This window comes from Phacochoerus africanus, chromosome 4, assembly GCF_016906955.1.
Source record: "Phacochoerus africanus isolate WHEZ1 chromosome 4, ROS_Pafr_v1, whole genome shotgun sequence".
In the NCBI taxonomy this organism is placed as follows: Eukaryota; Metazoa; Chordata; class Mammalia; order Artiodactyla; family Suidae; genus Phacochoerus; species Phacochoerus africanus.
Genome location: NC_062547.1, coordinates 116,618,083 through 116,639,931, shown reverse-complemented (window position 1 = coordinate 116,639,931; position 21,849 = coordinate 116,618,083). Strand labels below are relative to the sequence as shown.

Genomic DNA, 21,849 nt, shown 5'->3' with positions numbered 1-21,849 from the left:
TTTAACATGAAGCAGTTTGGCCCTTCTATTCAATTTAAACACCTTGAAATTGAGTTTTCCAGGTGATGTGCGATGCATTTTTTTTCACAACTCACTGAGCTCATTCGCCTTCACCTTCTCGAGTATTTAAAAGCGCAACATGTTTGAATGGCAATTACAAATTGGCCAGTGTACTCTGTCAGCCTCCTTTAAGTCTGCTCTGATCATTTCTCTTGGCTGGAAATTCTCTGTTCATGCATTTCTAACCTACAATCACTCTGAAGACCAGGATGCAATTTAAAAGCCTTGAGGGCCTAAACTGAAATGTGAAATTTATTGTGTGGCTCCAGTTCAGTGCCAATTTTCCCACAACTTTGTCCTGAAACAGAAGCCCATCAGTACCCTCAGCAAGTATCCCCATCATTACTGTGAGTCTCCAAGTTGGAACAAAATGCATCCAAAGTTTCTTCTGACCCAGGACTTTTAGGGGGAGAGTTTAAGGAAACTATCTCTAAAATGGTTTTAATTGTGGTTTATACAAAATAGTCAGAGAACAAAGCACCCTTTGTCCGTAACAAAGCCAACCATTTGCTTTCCTCGGGGCTACTTCCTGAGCACAGGCAGGAAGATCAAAGTTCTTATCCTTGGCTCCTAAGTCACGCAAAGCAAACCCTTCTTCTGAACAGCAGGGCAGACACACCAACCACTCTGCGCGGTAGACCGAGGGGCCACTGCTGGATATGCAGGGAAGGCAGGCTCCTTAACAACTCTTTTATGGAAGAAAATTGAGTAAAAGCAGAGATATTGTGGGTTCCAACGCCACTTCTACCCTCTGCTAAGCATAACTTCCAAGTAGTCACTTAGCATTTTTAAGCCCCAGCTTTTTCGCTGGCGAAGTGATGGATCAAATCTGGCCCTCTCCCTTAGGAGTCTATAAGTGGCTACGTCAATGTTGGTAAGTCAACTTGAGGTGAGCTCAAAATATTATTAGATTATCTAGAAGCCTATGTAATGCCTAGTTAAAAGCCACATTCATAAATCTCTCCAAATCCCCAAGGAAGGCACCAGCGTTTGTATAGCGAGAGCAGACCTGGTGCATAAAAAGGGGGTGGGGATGCTAATCTTGAAGACAGAGATGGGGGTGGGGGGGCTCCATTTAGAACTTGTTGATAAAGCATCTCACTTAACTGTGAGGATGACAACTCCCACCCTGTCTACCTTTTAGGGTTACCATGAGGATCAAGGTCGGAAGAGAATATGGTGAAGAAAGCAGATAGTTAACAAAGTAAAGAGACAATACTGAGCAACTATAAAAGTCTGAGTTACAAACAAACCATTGCTGTAATTCATAGGAGGGACTTCAAGGTCAGGACCCAGGTTACCGCCCAGAGGGATGGAGCGAGAGCCTTGACATGGACCGGACTACCTGATGGTGGTGCCTTGCAAACGGTCTATCTTCTTATTGAGCTCCGCAATGATGCTGTGGAGTTCAGTGATGCGTTCCTCGTACCGAAGTGTCGTTCGCTCCTGGACGTCCTCATGCTCTCTCATGAGGTGGGACTGCTCACACTGGGGTTGAGAGAACAAGACAGAAGTGCCAGTGAGCAGATGCACTCATGGATGAGTGACTCTTAAGTCTTACAGCTTCAAACCATCACAACCGCAATGCCGAGTATGCCCCCAAATAAACATATACCTGCTCATCGGCCATGAACCCCAGAAGACACATCAACGACTCAACTCTACACAGCCCCTAGGGGACGTCCAAGTCTTTACCTTTCTAGCTCTCGTTTGCTCCTTGGGGACAGGTCCCCCTCTGCCATGGTGCACGATCTTTGCGGCACCATCCAAGTCTTCAGCTGAAAAGTGGGCAAGTGGCCCATGCTAGATGTATCAGATACCTTGTTTTGGAATCAGAATCTTGAGTGAATGGATCCAAGGTCCAATTCACTTGACCGAGGTCAGTCCTGATGAGATGGCCCCTTAGTTCCTGTCACCTCTCTCCCCGGAGCTTCCTTCCCAAGTTTCTTGACAGCTACTCAGTTTTTCTTTGAACAATTCATTCCTTTTCTGCTGAAATTTGCTGGGCTATGTTTCGCCTACTTTTCAACGAAGTAATCCTGAATTGTATGATACCATTTCTTATCTGGCTGGCTATTTGCAGACAGAAGGCTTTCCAATATCCTTTCCTTCCAGGTTATAAACTCTGGGAAGGCAGAGGCTAGGTTTTTTCAGGACTGAGCCTGAGCACAAGTCTGGTTCAAGGTGGGTGACCTCGAAGGGCGATGGGATGGATAAAGTGCAATGGATCACACCATCGAGAAGGCTGCTATGCAGAGGCAATGACAAAAGAAGCCGATGCTTCCCTTGCTCAGCATTTGACGAACTAAGAAGCAGCAGATGCTGTAAACTTTTTTTTTTTTGTCTTTTGTCTTTGTTGTTGTTGTTGTTGCTATTTCTTGGGCCGCTCCCGCGGCATATGGAGGTTCCCAGGCTAGGGGTTGAATCGGAGCTGTAGCCACCAGCCTACGCCAGAGCCACAGCAACGCAGGATCCGAGCCGCGTCTGCAACCTACACCACAGCTCGTGGCAACGCCGGATCGTTAACCCACTGAGCAAGGGCAGGGACCGAACCCGCAACCTCATGGTTCCTAGTCGGATTCGTTAACCACTGAGCCACGACGGGAACTCCTGTAAACATTTTTTTTGTCGCTCAAGTTTAAATCCTAAGGAAGCTGCTCATTTCTTTCACTGCTCTGCCTCCTCCTAGCCCCTCACCAGTTTCTGCGCATTTAATCTCATTTACATAAGAATAAAAACACTAGTAGGTGAGAGAACAGGGAGTCTAGCTCCTGTTCCTGCCTACTGTGTACGGCCCTGATTAATTTCCTGTCCAGCAGAGGAATGTTAATTTCATTTCCAGCAAGGTTTTCCTAATGCCAAGAGCCCCATGTACCTGCCAGCTTTGCAATTGTGGGGTCGGTGGCAGGAAGGCAAGGGTAAGACTTCGTACCCACCACCTCCAAGGTCCTCCCCTCTCCCTCAGGGCTAGGCTTCCAATGGTGTTGCCCAGAAGCTCCTGGGCAGGGACACAAAGCCTTCAAAAATAAACAGAACGCTCCACTAAGCCCAACTCAACACTGAAACAGAAGTACTCAGCAAATCTGATAAATACGCTGGTAGAAATCACAGCAGGGGCCACACCTAGAAACAACAGCTGATTAATATGAATGTAGTAACTTCCTGGGTGCTCCAGAAATGAGACTGGAGGTGACCAGGCTGTGGAACCTGTGTCACAAGCCTTTGTGAGATGGTGACTTGCAGAGAACGAGTGATATGAACTGTTCTTAGTGACAAGCTGACACATCAAATAACCTCTGCTCAACATCTAACACACACGAAGTACGTGGAACCAGAGGCAAAGAGGAGGGCAGAGTGAAAAGTCCCATCTGCACGGAAGCCCTCCGAACCAGACTGAAGCTGTAACGGGCCAAAAATACTCTTGGGACTCACATGCACACACTGTGTATAAAATATTTTATACTATGTATAAGATAGGTAACTAACAGGGACCTGCTATATAGCACAGGGAACTCTCCTCAATATACTGTAATAACCTATATGGAAAAAGAATGTGAAAAAGCATGGACGTATGTATACGTATAACTGAATCACTTCACTGTACACCTGAAACTAACAACGCTGTGAATCGACTATACTACAATATAAAATAAACAAAATAAAATGGGAAAAACACCTCTTCCTATGTAATTAGGCCTTTCCATATATGATCCATCACACTTGAAAAGAAACAACAGAAATCCACAAAATGACAGTGTCTCGTAGACAGTATCTGTGAGCTAGGGTATAGGCTGCAGATGCGGCTCAGATCCTGCGTTGCTGTAGCTGTGGTGTAGGCTGGCAGCTGTAGCTCCGATTGGACCCCCTAGCCTGGGAACCTCCATATGCTCCATACAGCCCTAGAAAATAGTCAAAAAGACAAAAAAATAAAAATAAAAATAAAAAAATAGAATTCTGCTGTTCCTGAATCTCATCCAGTGCTTAATATATACCCTGAGCATTTCCCCTAGGTTTTAGCTCTCCTAACATGATGATGAAGCAAATTTAAAACCTATATAAATATTTGTGTCTAGCACCATAAATTGGTGAAAATGCCTATAAGCAAAAATGTTTAATAAAAACAAGCCATATCATCATTACAACCACCAAGAATAAAACCCTTTAGGCTCATCTCTGCAATTGGTGAAGTCCAGGGATAAGGCTGTGAGTCAGCCTTGAGACAGACTGGCCCGAGAACCTGAGCCCTTGTTGGAAAAATCCTGTGCAGCATGGGGATGCTAAGGAGCTTTATGGTTTGGTTAATGTTCTTCACTGGGTTTTATCTTACTCCACAGAGGCCACTGATCTTTAATCATCACATTAGTCTCAGCTGTCAAACCTAAGAGTATTAGAAACGCCATTCTTGAAAAATGCAATGCCATCATTCATTTGCTAACCCTCTCGACCAAACGGGCAAGGGGTCAGCACCACTGCCTTTGCAAACATGCTAAGAAGTAGCGCCACAGGGTCACGTGGGACTGATCGCAAGTCACAACTGGACTACACAGGATATTTCTAACCTCATTCTAAGTCCATGCCTGGCTTCTCCCAAGGGGTAGGCTAAGGAACCAAGCCAACTAAACAAAGAGGCCCAGCACAAATGGAAATGCCAGTGACAAAATAACACAGCCAAAGTGGTGTCCCAAAGAGTAAACAAATAGAAAGGAACAGGGGTGGGGTGGGGTGGAGCCTGGCCAAGAGAAGGCATTCAAACTCCATCTGTAGCCCACACAAGACAAAGAAAAAAGAAGACGCCCTCGCCACTGCATTTAATGAAAACAGTGTACGTTTTCATCCTAAATGCCAAGAGGTAAAAAATTCAGAATCTTTGCTTTCTAAAATTAGAGAGCTCAGAAAAAGAAGGTGTTCTGAATTACTTACCACTGATCGATTTCCAAGGGTCAAGAGGAAGACACTCATTTTGACACACTGCCTTTGGTAGTTTTTCTTAAAAAATGCAGTTTTTTAAAATAATTGTTGGTACTAAATAAAGAGGAAACATGCTGAAAGCAACAAATCAGTACACTATATGATCGTTGCCAGTTTCCCACCAGGCTGTTTCCTATGGGTGCAAATGCATACACCAGTTTCACGTGGGAGGGGAGAGAGATTTAAACCAAACCAACCTGTGCCCTAGTCCCCTACCCTCAATGGGATTCCCTCTGGGGAGCCTGGGCAGCTTAAAGCACGACGCAGGATTCGTATCGTAAGGGATTTCCATGAAACCTGGATTCAAAACCTGATTCTCGGTGCTTCCTAACTACACAATCCCAGGCAAGATATTCAAAGTACCTAAACCTCAATTTTTTCATGTGTAGAATGGGAATGCTAATACCATCTACATGAAGGATCATCATGAGAACTCAGTGAGATCAAGCATGTGGAGTGCCTGCCATGCTGCCTGGCACAAAAGAGAGCTCAAGTGTGGTGATGATCACTATGGGTATAAGGTAATAGTGGTGACGTTCATCAAGTCCCCCAGGAAGCTGTGATGGACACAGACTCTAAGGTGCTCCTACCATCCCTGTGTCCCCTTTATGTGATACCATCTCACCAAGCCTGGGTGGGATGTGTGACTGCCTTCTATTTAATACAGTGCAGCAAGGGTGATGGCACGTCCCTGCCATAACAGCAGGACACTGTATAAGACTCTGTCTTGCCAGCAGATTTATTCTAGAATCTTTCTCTCCATTGCTGGCCTTGAGGAAGCAAGCTACCATGAATCCTACACACACAAAGAGATCCCCTCAATGACATAAGTGAATCTGGAGATGAACTCCTACCCAGTTGAGCATTTAGATGAGCATTCAGTTCTGCTAACACCCTGACTGCAGCAGAAGACCCAGGTAAGCCAGGCCTGAGCTTCTGATGCACAGAAACGTGAGATGATAAATGTGTGCTGTTTTAAGCCAGTAGGTTTGGGGCAATTTGTTACACAGCAGTAGAAAACCAACACACAAGCCCTTTGCCTTCCCTATCACCTTGGTATTGGGCTCCTTTACTCAACCATTCCTTCACATCGCTATTCTTAAAACTCTATTAACTTATGACCATGTATAAAGAATCTTCTTCTATTCACCTAGTGCCAATGTCACCTTTCATAATTATTCAGCAGATGTTGAAGCTTGCTTTGATTATTTCTAACGAACACAATCACCGTTTATATTTCACATTTTAATCAGAGCTCTGCAATATTTAGAGAGCTGGTAAAACTTACTAAAGCCACACACAGAGTATACATTTAAAACACACTTGCTCTTCCACCATCTGGTAAAGCCTCAAACATGAATCACTCACCAAGACACACAACACCGAAAGCATGACACAGCTATTTCCTTGCTTTAATTTTTCCTCCATAAATCTCATCTTAAACCATAAATCTCATCTTAAATCATAACTCAGGTAGGAGCCTGGCAAGTCTGACCTTTTTGACATGTTCTTTCCCTGGGTTCCAGTCTCTGAATTGTGACGATATCACCAGTGGAAGGAACAGAGGGTAATTTTTAAGTATATTTACTGTGAGAATGCAAACAAGAGACTCAACTAATGGTGCTATGATGTAATCATCAGGGTAAAACCATCAAAACTATTACATGAGATTGTCTTGACCGTATGTAATTCAAAAGGGAGTTGAATCACCCCTTCACAGAGAAGACAAAAAGTTTCCCATTAGCCTCTTATCATACTCTGCACGAGCTGCCCTTTGCAGGCTTAAATTTTAATAAATACCTTCCTGGTCATCTTTTAACATCCAAGACTGGGGTACATGCCAGCTTCTGGTTAAAAGCACTCACAATTTCTTTTCTTCTTAAAAAAAAAAAAATGCTCACCCATAAGGGCTATTGACAATAGCTGGCTTTACACCAACTTCACACCATTCTATAGTCTTCTTTAACACAAAAATAACCACTTTCTTTAAAAAACCCTTCAGAAACAACAACACAAAAGCATTTTTAAAAGTTTTAATTCACCAGAGTCCACTACTGAAACATTATAAAGCTGTCTTTCCAGTTTTTCTATCCCATTTTTATTACTTTCATAATCAGAGGGAAAAATACTTCAAGTTTTCATCTAAGTAAAAACTGAAAAACTTTGTCTAACAGCCCATATGAGAAAAGAACACTGGATGCCTTGTCTTGGCTCTGGTGCTAGGTTGTGCATTTGACCTTGGGTAAGCAAGTTAACCTCTGGGGGTTGCCTGTCAAATGTGGAAGCAGATGATCTCAAGTACAAAGGGTCTTTCCCTCCAGCGCAGACAGTCTACAATTATGAGACATGAGTTTTTCAAACTTTCCATAGGTCATTTTAGACCGAGGGTTGTGGCAGCCTGCTTTTTCATCTTTCTGAATTCCCACACAGAAACAGAAAACCTATACATCAACACTAAATGCCTGGAGATAAGGCATCCTCCTGAACAACAAAACAGAAGCAGATAGGGAGAGACCAAAAGCACCCACAAGACATGAATGGCATCTGTGCAGCAGAAGCAGAGGGAAGAAACAAGGTTGATGGACCTGAGAATTGGAAAACCCCCAAATAACCATTAAGTACACAGAGGAAGGAGAGGAGGGCCAACTGGAGAGCAGCAGATAAAACTGGGAGGGTTTGCCTGAGTCAAGAGTGAGTGAGCAGTGAGCCCGCAGTGAGATCTGAAGTGGCTAAAGCCAGTTGGTCCTATGAACTTTTAAGACTGGCCCCCAGACTCCCTTCCAGGAGAAGAAACTGCTGGGAGCAGAATCAAAATTTAGCAGGGGAGTCCCCATTGTGGCTCAGTGGTAACAAACCTGACTAGTATCCATGAGGACATGGGTTCGATTCCTGGGCTTGCTCAGTGGGTTAAGGATCCGGTGTTGCCATGAGCTGTGGTGTAGCTTGCAGGTGCATCTTGGATCCTGCATTACTGTGGCTGTGGTATAGGCCGGCAGCTATGGCTCCAATTTGACCCCTAGGCTGGGAACTTCCATATCCCTGGGGTTTGGCCCTATAAGGAAAAAAAAAAAAATCAACAGAAATCAGGTAGCACAGACAAAAGAAAGAACAGATCCTGGTGGAAGCAGGTGAGGGGAACAGAGTCAGGAAGTGTCAGAAGGCAGGCTGCCATATCTATGAATACACCAAACCACAGAAGACTAAGCTCTCTGAACTTAAAAAGCCATCTTCAACTCTCCCTCCTAAAAGTTCAAAGAAACTATTTTTCACATAAAAATGAAAAACAGAACAGTACCGAGGTCAAGTTCCATATGAAGTTATAAGAAAGAAGAAAGAAAAAAGAGCAGAATAACATTTCTATAAACTATGAAACCATGCCGCAAATTAGAAACCCTCCCTGCCATAAGCTCCAAACAATAGACTATTTCAAAATAAACTAAAAGACTTTTAGGAGATGAAATGACATAAAACATGAAACAACATTAATTCACAATCAGAAAAATTCAGAAAGAAGGTATTCGAAAACACACAGAAGAGAAATAAAATAAAAATGCGGAAATAAAGACTAAACTAGATGGTACACAAGAGGCAATAGGTAAATACAACATACAAGGTCCAAGAAAAACAGAAGATGGAGAACAGGAACAACAAGGTAAAACAGGAGAGAGAAAAAGGATTTCAGATAGTGAAAGACACTGAAGACAGGCAAAGAAGAGCTAAGATATAAATAATAAACATCTTTGAAGAGAAAAAAAGGCAAGGGAATGAAACTGATATTAAACACTACAATAAAAAAACTTCTCTGAAATTAAGAAAGATTACAAAATATAATCAAAGGAAAACAGAGCAAACATGAATATCAACCAGAATGACTAAGAATAAGAGTTACTCTAGTAAAATTATGGAAGGAAGGAGAAAGGGAGAGGAAAGGAAAGGGAAAAGATGGGAAAGGAAAAGGAAGGAAGGAAAGAAGGAGAGAGGGAAGAAAGAAAGAAAGGAAGGAAGGAAGGAAGGAAGGAAAGGAAAGAAAAGAAAAGAAAGAAGGAAAGAAAGATGCTACGAATGTCTAGAATAACTGTCTTGTTGTATAATAAAAGTTGTATTATTAACAGATTTTGAGAGTAACACTCTATACCAAAAGGGAATAAAGAAACATACTCAAGTAAAGATGAGTCAAGGGTTTTATACCCAGCAAAAATAGCTTTTAATCACAAAGGGCAAAGACATACTATTTTAACAAGCAAGAAGGTGGTGAAGATTATTCCCATGAGTCCTCCCTGAGGAAAGCTACTAGGAAATAAGGTTCAGACAATGAACAAACAGAGGGACATTGACATAAAGACTACAATAAACATTAAATATATAGTTTACTTGCAGAAGATTAAATGAAAACTAAAAGGAGAGTGTAAGACATAGCAGTCATATGGTCAGGCAGCGTGGACACAGTACCACTGCAAAAAATTGGGAGAATGAAGAAATCACAAGCAAAAAAACTTAAAAAATTCTTCTCAGTAACTATATTTGCTACAGTAGTATTAATATTATCATTTTGAGACTGTTTCTATATGGCATGGAATGAACCAAATGAGTAATCATGGAATATTCTAATCCAATCATCCTCTGTAAACTTAAGAATCAATATTTTTAGTGTGAAAGAAAGGAGATACAAACAAATACAGAAGATAAGTAAAAGCACCTGGTAGTCTGAATTTAAACTGGAGAGATCAGTATGAGCTCCTAATGTATTTCATCTTAAAATTTGTAAATATATACATATGTAGATGAATAAATAAGAAAGAATTTCCTGGCTATATTTATAAAAGAGGACCCCCAAACAATGAATACCTAGAAGTAATAAACACCTTTAGCAGCCAGATTGTGGTTTTGAGATAATATTTTCTCTCTCTCTCTCTTTTTTTTTTTTGCTTTTTAGGGCTGCACCTGAAGCATATGGAAGTTCCCAGGTTAGGGGTTGATTCAGAGCTATAGCTGCTGGCCTACACCACAGCCACAGCAACACAGGATCCGAGCCACATCTGTGACCTACACCACAGCTCACGGCAATGCTGGATCCTTAACCCACTGAGCAAGGCCAGGGATCGAGCCGCCCACCTCATGTATACTAGTCAGGTTCATTAGTGTTGAGCCATGACGGGAACTCTCAACATTTTCTACAGAGAAAAACCAGGGCTATTTGAAGAAAGCTTAATTTCAGGTTTGGGGTGAGAAATGAACTAGATGAGCCTGGTATAACTACTAGGCTCATGTCAAACCTCTCAAGAGACAACCTGAAGAGGTTCTTACTTACCAAAGATAGTATACTTTCCATTTCTACAAGGAAAATATTACAAACGACTGAAACCCAAATATGTTTAAATCCCTAAATCTGTAATTATTTTAAAAATTTATTGAGCACTTAATAATCAATAAGTAATCAATTAATTACCCCGAAGATGTTAAATAAATGAAAAGAATGAAGCATTGATTCTGCTTTTCCCCCATTGTTTCAATAAATCATAGAGGATGGGAAATGTCTATAAAAATGCTTCAAGTAATAATCAAGAAAGGCGTTTCTGTGTGGCTCAGTGGAAATGAACCCGACTAATATCCATGAGGATGAAGGTTCGATCCCTGGCCTCACTCAGCAGGTTAAGGATCCAGCTTTGGGGAGTTCCCGTCATGGTGCAGTGGTTAACAAATCCAACTAGGAACCATGAGGTTGCGGGTTCAATCCCTGCCCTTGCTTAGTGGCTTAAGGACCCGGCATTGCCATGAGCTGTGGTGTAGGTTGCAGACATGGCCCGGATCCCGAGTTGCTGTGGCTCTGGCGTAGGCTGGCAGCTACAGCTCCGATTCGACCCCTAGCCTGGGAACCTCCATATGCCATGGGAAGTGGCCCTAGAAAAGGCAAAAAGACAAAAAAATAAAGAAATAAATGTCAGTCCCTTTGTTAAGGTGGACTGTTGACAAAAAAAAAAAAAAAAAAAGGATCCAACTTTGGTGTGAGCTGTGGTGTACTTCACAGACATGGCTTGGATCTGTTGGACCTGGAGTTTCTGTGTCTGTGGTATAGATTAGCAGCTGCAGCTCTGATTTGACCCCTAGCCTGGGAACTTCATATGCTGTAGGAGTAGTGCTAAAAAGCAAAAAAAAAAAAAAATCAAGGAAGAAATTGCAGAACTAAAATATCATGGTTTTATAAGTCTTGATGAATCAATGAATTTAGGCATTTCTAATATCTCAGAAAGCAAGACAATCAGATATTATATGCTTCCTAGTGAAAAAACAAATACCATTTGCCAAAGGGACTTGCCAAAGGGACTGACCATGAATCCAAATGAGTCTCTAGATACAGGGCCATTCTGCAGGACATATAGGGGACAGAGGAACACACTGAACTGCACCACAGGTGAGCAATCAGCAGCGTCTGGTCTGTGGGAAACTCTACAGGTCAAATGGCCAGGCTTTAACAGATTCAATATTAAGTCAATAAACAATGTAGGAAAAACCTGTGGATCAGGAGACTCGAAGGAAACACGTAGCTTTCAATATACAAGACAAAACTCTACTGTCTAGTGACATACAAACTCCAGCAATAAACAGTAAAAAAAAAATAGGAAATATGACTGTAAAAGTCACAGTAGTTGTCATCTTGGTGGGAGGGAAAGTGGGACTGGGATGGGACATGAGAAAGGACTTGTGGGATGACTGGAAAATTCTAATTTTTTTTTTTTTTCTTTTTAGGGCTGCACCCACAGCATATTTAAGTTCCCAGGCTAGGGGTCAAATCAGAGCTATAGCCATCAGTCTACACCGCAGCCACAGCAACATCAGATCCAAGCTACATCTGCGACCCACACCACAGCTCATGGCAATGCCGGATCCTTAACCCACTGAGCAAGGCCAAGGATTGATCCAGCATCCTCATGGATACCAGTCGGGTTCGTTACCACCACAATGGGAACTCCTCCTCAAATTCCTGACCTGGATATCGGTTATGAGAATGTTTGCTCATTAAGGTGTCATTTGTTCTGTGGGGATTTCGATGCCTATGTTTTATCTTAAAAATATTTTTTAAAGTTTTTTTTTTTTTTTTTTTTAAACCACCTCTCCAGATGTCTTACCTGTGCCTTGGCCAACTTCTTTTCCAGAAGGTCCCGTTCCCGCTCCGTTTGCTGCAGACGTTTATTAAGCTCCACTATATCCCCCTTGAGTGATGCCAGGGCTGCCAAGTGGAGCTGCAGCGACAGAAAGAAAGGAGCACAAGGTCAGACCCTTCAGCAGAAACTCATTTGCTTCCCTCCATTCCCTGTAATTAGCATGATTATATATAAGAAAAAAGGTTTCATCCACAACGGGGCCCGCCGGGTGATATTAATCTCAGGGGACAATGGACATAAAACAGGTGTCTTATAGGCAAGCTGGGTTATACAGTTACCCTCAGTGTAACGAGGAGAAAAATGTTATGTGTGGTCAATAGGACCTAATTTTGGATGGTCATATTAAAATAGAGAACAAGGCTGTTCCTTCTGAGGGCTTTCTCTGATTTACTCAGCAAGGATGAGATGAAGAGCTGGTGTGGACTGCCTTACACTCAAGAAGCAAGGAAAAGGCAGGATCAAATTAGCCTTTACTGGTGGGAAAACAAGCAAGGTGAATGGGGGTTTTTCAATCACCCATATTGCTGTGGGTCCAACGCAGACCAAGGGGCTGAGTACTAAGAAAAGAATGGGAAAGCTCATGGTGTCAGATGCTCTCCTCCTCAAGTGGACCCATTAATTTTTTTGCCAGCTCCTCTGCATGACTGTCCTCCAGACAGACGAGATTGACCAGATGCTGCTTCTGTGCTGGCAGAACCAGAACTCTGGTACATCATGCAATGGAGAGAGAAATCCAGAGTCCCTCTCTATTCCTTTCCTCAGTCAACTCCCTCAGGGTAAGTGGAGCAAGAAACAATGTCCTTTAACAGATCGACAGGTGTATCATGCACCTCCACCTTCTCAAATTTCAGGTTCTGCACAATGACCTTCAGATGCACCCACACCCTTCCCACATGAGCCTGGTGTGGCTTTGCAGGTAGATGGCTGGGGTCATCTTTAAGATCTGTTCAACCATGGCTCCTGGAGCAGCACCTTCCAACCTTCTTTGCCCTGAGTCACTGCCTTTGAGTCAATCCCAGGTAGAGCCCACACCACCCCCTAGCTGAATCCCACACACTTGGGTGAATGACCAGAATCAGAGTGAACCCTTTCTATAGCTTTTGCCAAGAATTGAAGTAAGGAGTAAGTACATAAATTTGATCTTTCAAGATGGTCACAGCGCAGTGGTATACAATCCACTTTGGAGATTTTCATATCCAGTTTAGAAAAATGCTCTTTTCTGCAACCTGCCCCTTGATGCTGATGGTGGCTGGGAGGCTTGAGAGAGGGTGAGGAGGCAAGGAGGAGACAGGGGGCGGCAGCTGGGGTTTCAAAGCACTTGTTTGTTAGACTATCACAGCAGTGAATGTAAGTTCATTTAATCGCCATCGGGGCTGCAAACTAACAGATCAATAGCTGATCTGAAATCAGGAATGCCTGAAATTTAAAAAAGGAAATGTCAGGCAATCTGTCGTTATTTGCCTTCTCATGTAGGACTAGGGCTGCTCAGAAAAGGTCACTATGGGTTTCAGATGCAGGGTTTGTGTGATGAATTCTCAGCACAAATACCACAGTCCTCCCATTGTATCACTTTTTTGGAGGCAGTTTGGCTCCCACTGTGGAGAGAAGGGATGCACTACCTTAGATGTAGGGTTGCCCCTCTGCCTCTGAACTGTCCATCCAGGACTGTCCTTCAGGTCAGACTCCGTGGTCTGTTGTGCTATTATATCTGGTCTTGGGAGAAGATTCACTACCTCACCTCTGGTGAGAAGAATGAACTACATGGAGAGCTGACATGTTCTTTAAGAATATAATAGTTTCAACAGAGATGCAAATTATTACATTTAGAGTGAATGGGCAATGAGGTCTGCTGTACAGCACAAGGAACTATATCCAGTCTCTTGTGATGGAACATGATGGAAGAGAATATAAGAAAGGGAATGTGTGTGTGTGTGTATATATATGTATCTATATATACACACATGCACACACATATATGTGTGTGTTTGTGTGTGTGTGCATGGCTGGATCATTTTACTTGCGTAGCAGAAGTTGGCGTAACATTGTGAATCAACCCTAACAACAACAAAAGAAATATAGGTATGGAGGGAGTTGCCTTGTCATGCAGTGGGTTAAGGATTCGGCGTTGTCACTGCAGTGGCTTAGGTTGTTGCTGTTGCATGGGTTCCATCCCTGGTCCTGGGAACATCCACATGCTGTGGGCAGAGCAAAAAAAGAAAGAGAGGAAGGAAGGGAGGAAGAAAGAGGGAAATATAGGTATGCAAACAAGGATCCAAGCGTGCTTCCTCTTCCATGCATCTTCTCTTCTTCTTCTGGAGGAAAGGGCTGCCAGGAGGGGGTGAGGGAGAACTGGGGTGGGGGGAGGAGGAAGCTGACAGAAGAAGCTATATACTGTACACTCCATAGTGACTTCATGCTTTAGACCAGATGGGGAGACACACAGAGCGGTTGTTTCCACCCCAGTACAGGGCAGGACAGGTCATTGCTATGGAGGGGGGCCTGGGCTTGAAGCAGACAACACCAGCTCTCCAGACTGCCTGAGGATCTAGCAGATGTGCACATGGGGCAAAGCCCCTTGGCCTCCCTGGATGCCTAGCCATGAAATGAGGGATCAGTTGTTCTGAAGATTCCCTAAGAATGTCATCAGTGGGATGAGCCCTGCTCCTGGACAAGAGTATAAATGTGGGGTTAATGCATGTGTTCCATCTAATTAAGGTGATGACACACTGGGGAATCTATGTATGAACTCCAAACTCAGAACCATCTGGACTAGATGCCGGCTCTGTAGACTGGGTCAAGTGTCATCCGCACAGATGTTCGAATGGGAAAAGGGCCCTGGTACGTGGCGCCTCCCATTTCCACATCTGCAAGTGAGGATCTGAAAGCCAGAGACAGACTTGCTTACTCCAGGTCCCATGAGAGCTTAGCACCACAACCATGGCCACCAGTGCCCTTTCGTCGCCATACAGTGCTATAGGTGACAGTCATTTTCAGGTGTCTTTTTTTTTAAATAATGTGGATGGAAACTTTACTGAAAAATTTCCCTCTGATTATAAAAATAATGAATATGTAACAGAAAAATGAGAAAGATGGCATTCTAACTTTTGGTGGTAGCCTTGTGGCTTCAAACTTTTCTGGAATACTTTTTGTTTAGTAAGTTTTTTTTTGGACTGTGTGCAATAGTGGTATGGAATATTATTATTCCCTTCTTCCTCGATGTTTACTTCTGGTTACTTTGCTGGTATAAACAATATTATAATTAACATGAATATAAGCATTCGGATTTGTATATCCCCGAAGATTTTTTTCTTTGCATTTTTTAAAATTTTATGGAAGTAGAGTTGATTTAGTGTTGGGATAATGCCTGCTGTACAACAAAGTGATTCCATTATACATTTACACACACCCGTTCTCTTTCAGATTCTCTCCCCACATAGATTATCACAGAGTATTGGGTAGAGTTCTCTGTCACCGGCCAACGGGGACCTTCTGTAGAGTTTGTTTTTGTTTTAAGAGAAAGAGATTTTTGTATTAAAGAAGCAAGAGTTGTGATCCCGTTTTCTGCAGGCGAAGGCTGTAGCGTAAAAAGTGTAAAGGGGAGTTCCCGTGGTGGCTCAGTGGTTAACGAATCCGACTAGGAACCATGAGGTTGTGGGTTCGATCCCTGGCCGTGCTCAGTGGGTTAAGGATACGGTGTTACTGTGAACTGTGGTGTAGGTTGCAGACACGGCTTGGATCCCGAGTTGCTGTGGCTCTGGCGTAGGTCGGTGGCTACAGCTCCGATTAGACCCCTAGCCTGGGAACCTCCATATGCCGCGGGAGCAGCCCAAGAAAATGGCAAAAAGACAAAAAAAAAAAAGTTACACTTTTTCTTCCCTGCTGCATCTTCTTTCCCTGTTCACCAGGTAGAATATACACATGTTCCTAGTGTCACTGACGATTACTTGACAGAAGCTAAACTACAGGGGTGGGGAGGTGGAGAGGGGAAAGAAGCGTGTCCACAAGTCACAAGATGTGTTGGTGAGAATCAGGCTGACCGGCCCCTCCCCCACACCAACACCAAACCCTGGAGGAGTTCTGTTCTCTCCTGGAGGAGTAGATGCTCCCTGCCAACTTCAGTTCCAGAGCCCAGTTCCACCCTGTCAATCACTCAATACTCAGAAGCCTACTAGATCTCCTTCTTTGGGGGCTTCGCTTCCCTTGTTCTGACAGAAGTGGTGGTAACCCTGCAAATTCAAAGGCTAGAGGGTTTGAGAGTGATGCTACAAGTGTTAGGACAGAACCTGTGCAGCTTTGGGTCAAGTCCAGCATTTAAAAAAAAAAAAAAAAAAACTGGTGGTGGTGGTCTTTCTGGGTAATTTTTTTTTGGGGGGGGGGGTTCTTTTTAGGGCCGCACCCACGGCATATGGAAGTTCCAAGGCTAGGGGTCAAACTGGAGCTGCAGCTGCCGGCCACAGTCACTGCCACACCAAATCCAAACCGCGTGTGTGACCTACACCAAGCTCAAGGCAACGCCGGATCCTTAACACAGAGCGAGGCCAGGGATCAAACCTACATCCTCATGGATCCTCAGATTTATTTCTGGTGAGCCATGATGGGAACTCCTTTCTGAGTAATTTTTAAAAAGAGTGTCTCTGAGTTTAAATTCTGGAAAGAAAAATTTTCCAAAGCAACTAAAACTGGCAGTGTCTTGGGAGCACTGCAGCGCAAGTTCCATCTCTGGTGTGGCACGTTGGGTTAAGGATCTGCAGTTGCCATAGCTGTGCTTACGTAGCAACGTCAGCTCAGATGGGATCCCTGGCTGGGGAACTCCATATGCCACGGGGAGGCCAAAAAAGGAAAAGAAAAGAAAAAAAAAATCCATAAAATGACCAACCAGCACAGCCTGTGAAACAAAGTAAGCACTCAGCAAACGTGCATTTCTTCTCGCTCAGCCAGGTTTTAAGTCGGCCACCTTCAAGTCAACGGCATTCTCAGATGAAGCCTCGTTGCAGGTGAGTGAGAGGTACGTTTAGATGAGGAAGTCACGCAGTCCTGTCTGGGAAGGGGACACTTCCCGGAGATTAACAGCACAGGAGTGAGAAACCATAGCTGTTTTGCAGGATTCTGCTCAAGTCCCACGGCTTAAGGAGCTGACCGAGAAGGCTCTTAATTCTCTGTGAAATTTTAACCTGGGGCCTCAGCAAGGCTGGGGTGGGACCATGATACTTCCTGTACAATTTTGGGTCTAGCGTGTGAAGGATATAAATCCATACACACCTCATATATCTGGTGATAAAAGATACTAATTCCCTAGGCGGTTTTGAGCCCGGCTTCATATTCATTTTACACTGTGTATCCACATGAAAGTAAACCACCTGGAAATTTGGCTTCAAGACAACTGTCAAAATGGTTGTTATTTTTGGATGAAACATGACTTGACTAATATTTCACAGTTCAGCTGGCGGTAAGGACAAGCTTTCAAGGAGCCTCTGATAGATAAGGTGTCCAGTCACTGGGCCTGGGTGAGGAGCAAGCAGTGCCTCTGTGACAGCCTCTCCTGGTGGCTTCTCCTGGCTACGAGGATAGATGGCTCCCTGTTACCCACCAGCCATGAGACAAAGGGCTTCACACTTCTTTCTTTAACAATCTTTTTTTCTTTTTCTTTTCTTTTTTTGGTCTTTTTAGGGCCATACCTGTGGCAATGGGGGTTCCCAGGCTAGGGGTCCAATCAGAGCTGTAACTGCTGGCCTATGCTACCAGTCGCATACACGACCTACACCACAGCTCATGGTAACATCAGATCTTTAGCCCCCTGAGAGGAACCAGGGATCGAACCTGCATCCTCATGGATACTAAGCAGGTTCATTACCACTGAGCTACAAAAGAAACTCCCACACTTCTTAAGATCCCTTTTTTTGCCTTTTTCTTTTTTCGCTTTTTTTTTTTTTAGTCTTTTTTGCCATTTCTTGGGCCACTCCCACAGCATATGGAGATTCCCAGGCTAGGGGTCGAATCGAAGCTATAGCTGCCGGCCTATGCCAGAGCCACAGCAACTCGGGATTCGAGCCACGTCTGCAACCTACACCACAGCTCACGGCAACACCAGATCCTTAACCCACTGAGCAAGGCCAGGAATCGAACCTGCAACCTCATCGTTCCTAATCAGATTCGCTAACCACTGATCCACGAGGGGAACTCCTTTTTTTTTCTTTTTTAAGGCCGCACATGTGGCATATGGAAGTTCCCAGGCTAGGGGTCGAATTGGAGCTGTAGCTGCCAGCCTGCGCCACAGCCACAGCCACACCAGATCCAAGCCATGTGTGTGACCTACACCACAGCTCACAGCAACACTGGATCCTTAACCCACTGAGGGGGCCAAGGATTGAACCCACATCCTCATGGATACTAGTCCTAGTCATAACGGGAACTCCTGTTAAGGTACTCTTTTAAGCCTGCAACCTAGTGACTCTATTGAGCCCCCAAGAGCAACGGTCTGTATTTCTGGTTATAAGGTACTGCCTCATCTTGCTACTACTGGTGATAAAAACAACACACACATGCTGGCACAGTCCTCACCACCTGGCACCTCCCAGGCATCATCCCACTGGGTCTCCATCATCCCAAAGCTCTGGGGTCCACAAGGAGGCTCTGATTCCCAATTCTCTGAAGGACAAGTACTCTTCCCAAGGACCACAGTTGGTGAGGGGGATCCAGGACCAGAAATCTAGGCTGCAAAACTCTAGGTCTACCATTTTACTACTCCTTCTGGGACATAGGACCACACTTTCATAGCACTGTCCTCAGAGGGACCAAAGGCTTCCACAGTCACATCTTAAACAGGAATGAGTTCATGCCCTAGTCCCCATCCAGAGATGGCCACTGTGGAGCACCAATGGTGAGACGGCCAAGCTGGCCTTCCCTGCTTTGTTAGCGGGTAAGCTCACTCTGAGCCAACTGTGCTTGTTCCTTCTCTCTCCTTACTTGGTCTGGCTCCTGTAAGCCATTCGCTGCCAGGGTACTGCTATTTCCTTCCCACCAGTGATGATGGGAAGCCCCATCCTGTCCTTCCAATTGGGCCACTTGCCCTCCAGCTTACAAGACAGACACAGTTTTTGCTCATGGCTGAGTAATGACAATAGGTCATGGCAACTTCTCTCATTTAGTGAACTGTTCTCTTCCTTAAAGGGGAAGAAGTAAGCTCAACTAAACTTTACTGAACACATTCTTGACCAGTTCTGCCCTAAGTGCCTTCTAGACTTTATGTAATTCAATCGGATGCAGACTCCTGCAGAAGAAAGGCAGTGTCACAACCCCAAGCCAAGCTCTGGGAATATTTTAAGGATTCCAGGCAACTCGAGAGCAGTAAGTCATAACATTAATAGTCATCACTTGGTGAATCTTTAATGGGTACCAGGCACTTAGGCTAAGCACATTTCATGCAGTATTTCATTGAACCCTCATCATAATGCTATGACATAGGTATTATTACTTCCTTCTGACAAATGAGGAACCAAGGTACAGAGGAGGGATAGGCAATCACCCCAAGGGCAGGAAACTGATAAACAGTGGAAGAGATATTCACACACAGACACTCCACGCTCTCATCTTCTCTGCTCCATATGCTGCTGATGCTTTGACTCAACATGCCACTGATCCCCCAGCTTGCAGTACACGTGCGCGCATGCATGTGGGTGGAAGGGAAGGTATGGGGTGGGAGGTCAGAGGTGTGCATTGGCAGGGGTGGGCATGTGGGGAGAGGTAGGAGCACTCGGATGCGGCAGGGCAAGCTCTCTAGGGACAGTACCGAAGCTTAGGACTGGCAGTTAATCAGCTTGGCGTGAATGTGGGGCACTCTAACTCCCTGTGCTTTTTCATCCTTTTGAGAAGGATTTCAGTCTAGATGGCCCTGCCCTGAGTTGTGCACCTGGGGCTTTGCATACTTTAGTTGCCCACTGGCCCCAGAAAGGACATGCAGCACCTCACTGCAAAAGGAAGGGTCACTATATACAGAACTGATCAGCAACATCTTTCCCCTGGAAACTGAAAGGTGCTCAGAATCACACAGAACCTTACCACTCGCGAGGGAATTCAAGAATGCCTAGTTTCGTTCCTTCGTTGGAAAGGCATTAAACAGACTCAGAGAAACAAAGCTCATCAAATTCAGATTTCCCCATTCTCTGTCCAGAGGCTTCCTGCTCTCCCACATGGCAATCCAAGAGCTCCTGGGTAGTGAATAAATGTCTATATCTCAGCCACGTCTTTGGAAATAGCAGGGGACATTTCTCTGTATGAGAAAGCAGCCTCGTTCGGCTTCCTTCACAAAATTCCCCACACCCTAGGTGCTCTAATTCAGATACATAAAGAACAAAATCCCTGGCAAAAGGGTAGCAGTCCCTGCCAGATGGACACAATCAGGACTGTTCAGTGGTTTCCAGGACTGGAACATTTCTGTTTACTGCTAGAATTCCAACTAGGGGCACCTGCTGTGTAATTTTTCAAGAAAGGATCTTCATAGCCTTGAAACCTAAAACTCATTAAACACCATCTACAAGACTGCCCCCCTTGCGTGCTAATCACTTTTTGCTGCCTTAGATCAACTCAGAAAGCAGCAGCTTTTCGTCTTTCATTTTACCTGATGATTTCATTGATCAGTAGCCCCCAAGTTACTATTTAAACCTCCAGTGAAATTTAGTTCTTGGAAACATCATTCTTAAGTCCCCTTCAACATGATAGCACTGAAATACTATCCAAGAGAAAAACTGCATCCAAGAGTACCTGATGGAACTGATGGCACCAAATCCCAAAGCCTGACCCAAGTACTAACTGTGAAAACAGCTACATCACCCCCAGGACCCACCTAAGCCAATCCAGTTCTTCCCTTGCTTCATAAATGTCTGGGGAGATGGCTGTCAGGGAGGGGAGGTGTCAAAATTGACCACCCCAACTTTGAAGATAATCCTCAATCCCATACCATCTGCAAAAATATGCTCCTCTAAAAATAAGTTACACTGAATTAGTAGATTGTCTTGGGTAGTATGGTCATTTTAACAGTGTTAATTCTTCTAGTCCAATACCAGATTTTATCTTTTCATCTTTTTGCGTCATCTTCAATTTCTTTCACCAGTTTTCCAAGTACAGGCTTTTACCTCCTTAGGTAGGTTTATTCCCAGGTATTTTATTTTATTTTTTTTGATGTGATTATTTCCTTAATTTCTTATTCTAATACTTCATTGTTAGTATATAAAAATGCAGCATTTTTTTTTTTTTGTCTTTTTGCCATTTCTTGGGCCGCTCCTGTGGCATATGGAGGTTCCCAGGCTAGGGGTCGAATTGGAGCCATAGCTGCTGGCCTACGCCAGAGCCACAGCAATGAGGGATCCAAGCCACATCTGCAATGTACACCACAGCTCAAAGAAATGCCAGATCCCTAACCTGCTGAGCAAGGCCAGGGATCGAACCTGCAACCTCATGGTTCCTAGTCGGATTCGTTAACCACTGAGCCACGACGGGAACTACTGCAACAGATTTTTGTATATTAATTTTGTATCCTGCAACTTTACCCAATTTATTGATGAACTCCAGTAGTTTTCTGGTGGTGTTTTCAGGTTTTTCTATGTATAGTATCATGTCATCTGCAAAAAGTGACAGTTTTACTTCTTTCTTTCTGGTATGAATTCCT

At 44.0% G+C, this 21,849-nt stretch overlaps 1 protein-coding gene across 2 annotated transcripts in view; it reads right to left on the bottom strand.

The window, feature by feature from the left end:
• LOC125126224 (colorectal mutant cancer protein) overlaps positions 1 to 21,849 on the bottom strand; it is a 337,404-nt gene that overhangs the window by 114,097 nt on the left and 201,458 nt on the right. For both annotated transcript variants that reach the window (XM_047778410.1, XM_047778409.1), the window contains exons 2-3: positions 12,153 to 12,266; positions 1,406 to 1,548 (exon numbers count right to left, since the gene is read on the bottom strand). In XM_047778410.1, the coding sequence (XP_047634366.1) occupies positions 1,406 to 1,548; positions 12,153 to 12,266 (257 nt within the window). The remainder of the gene's footprint in view (positions 1 to 1,405; positions 1,549 to 12,152; positions 12,267 to 21,849) is intronic.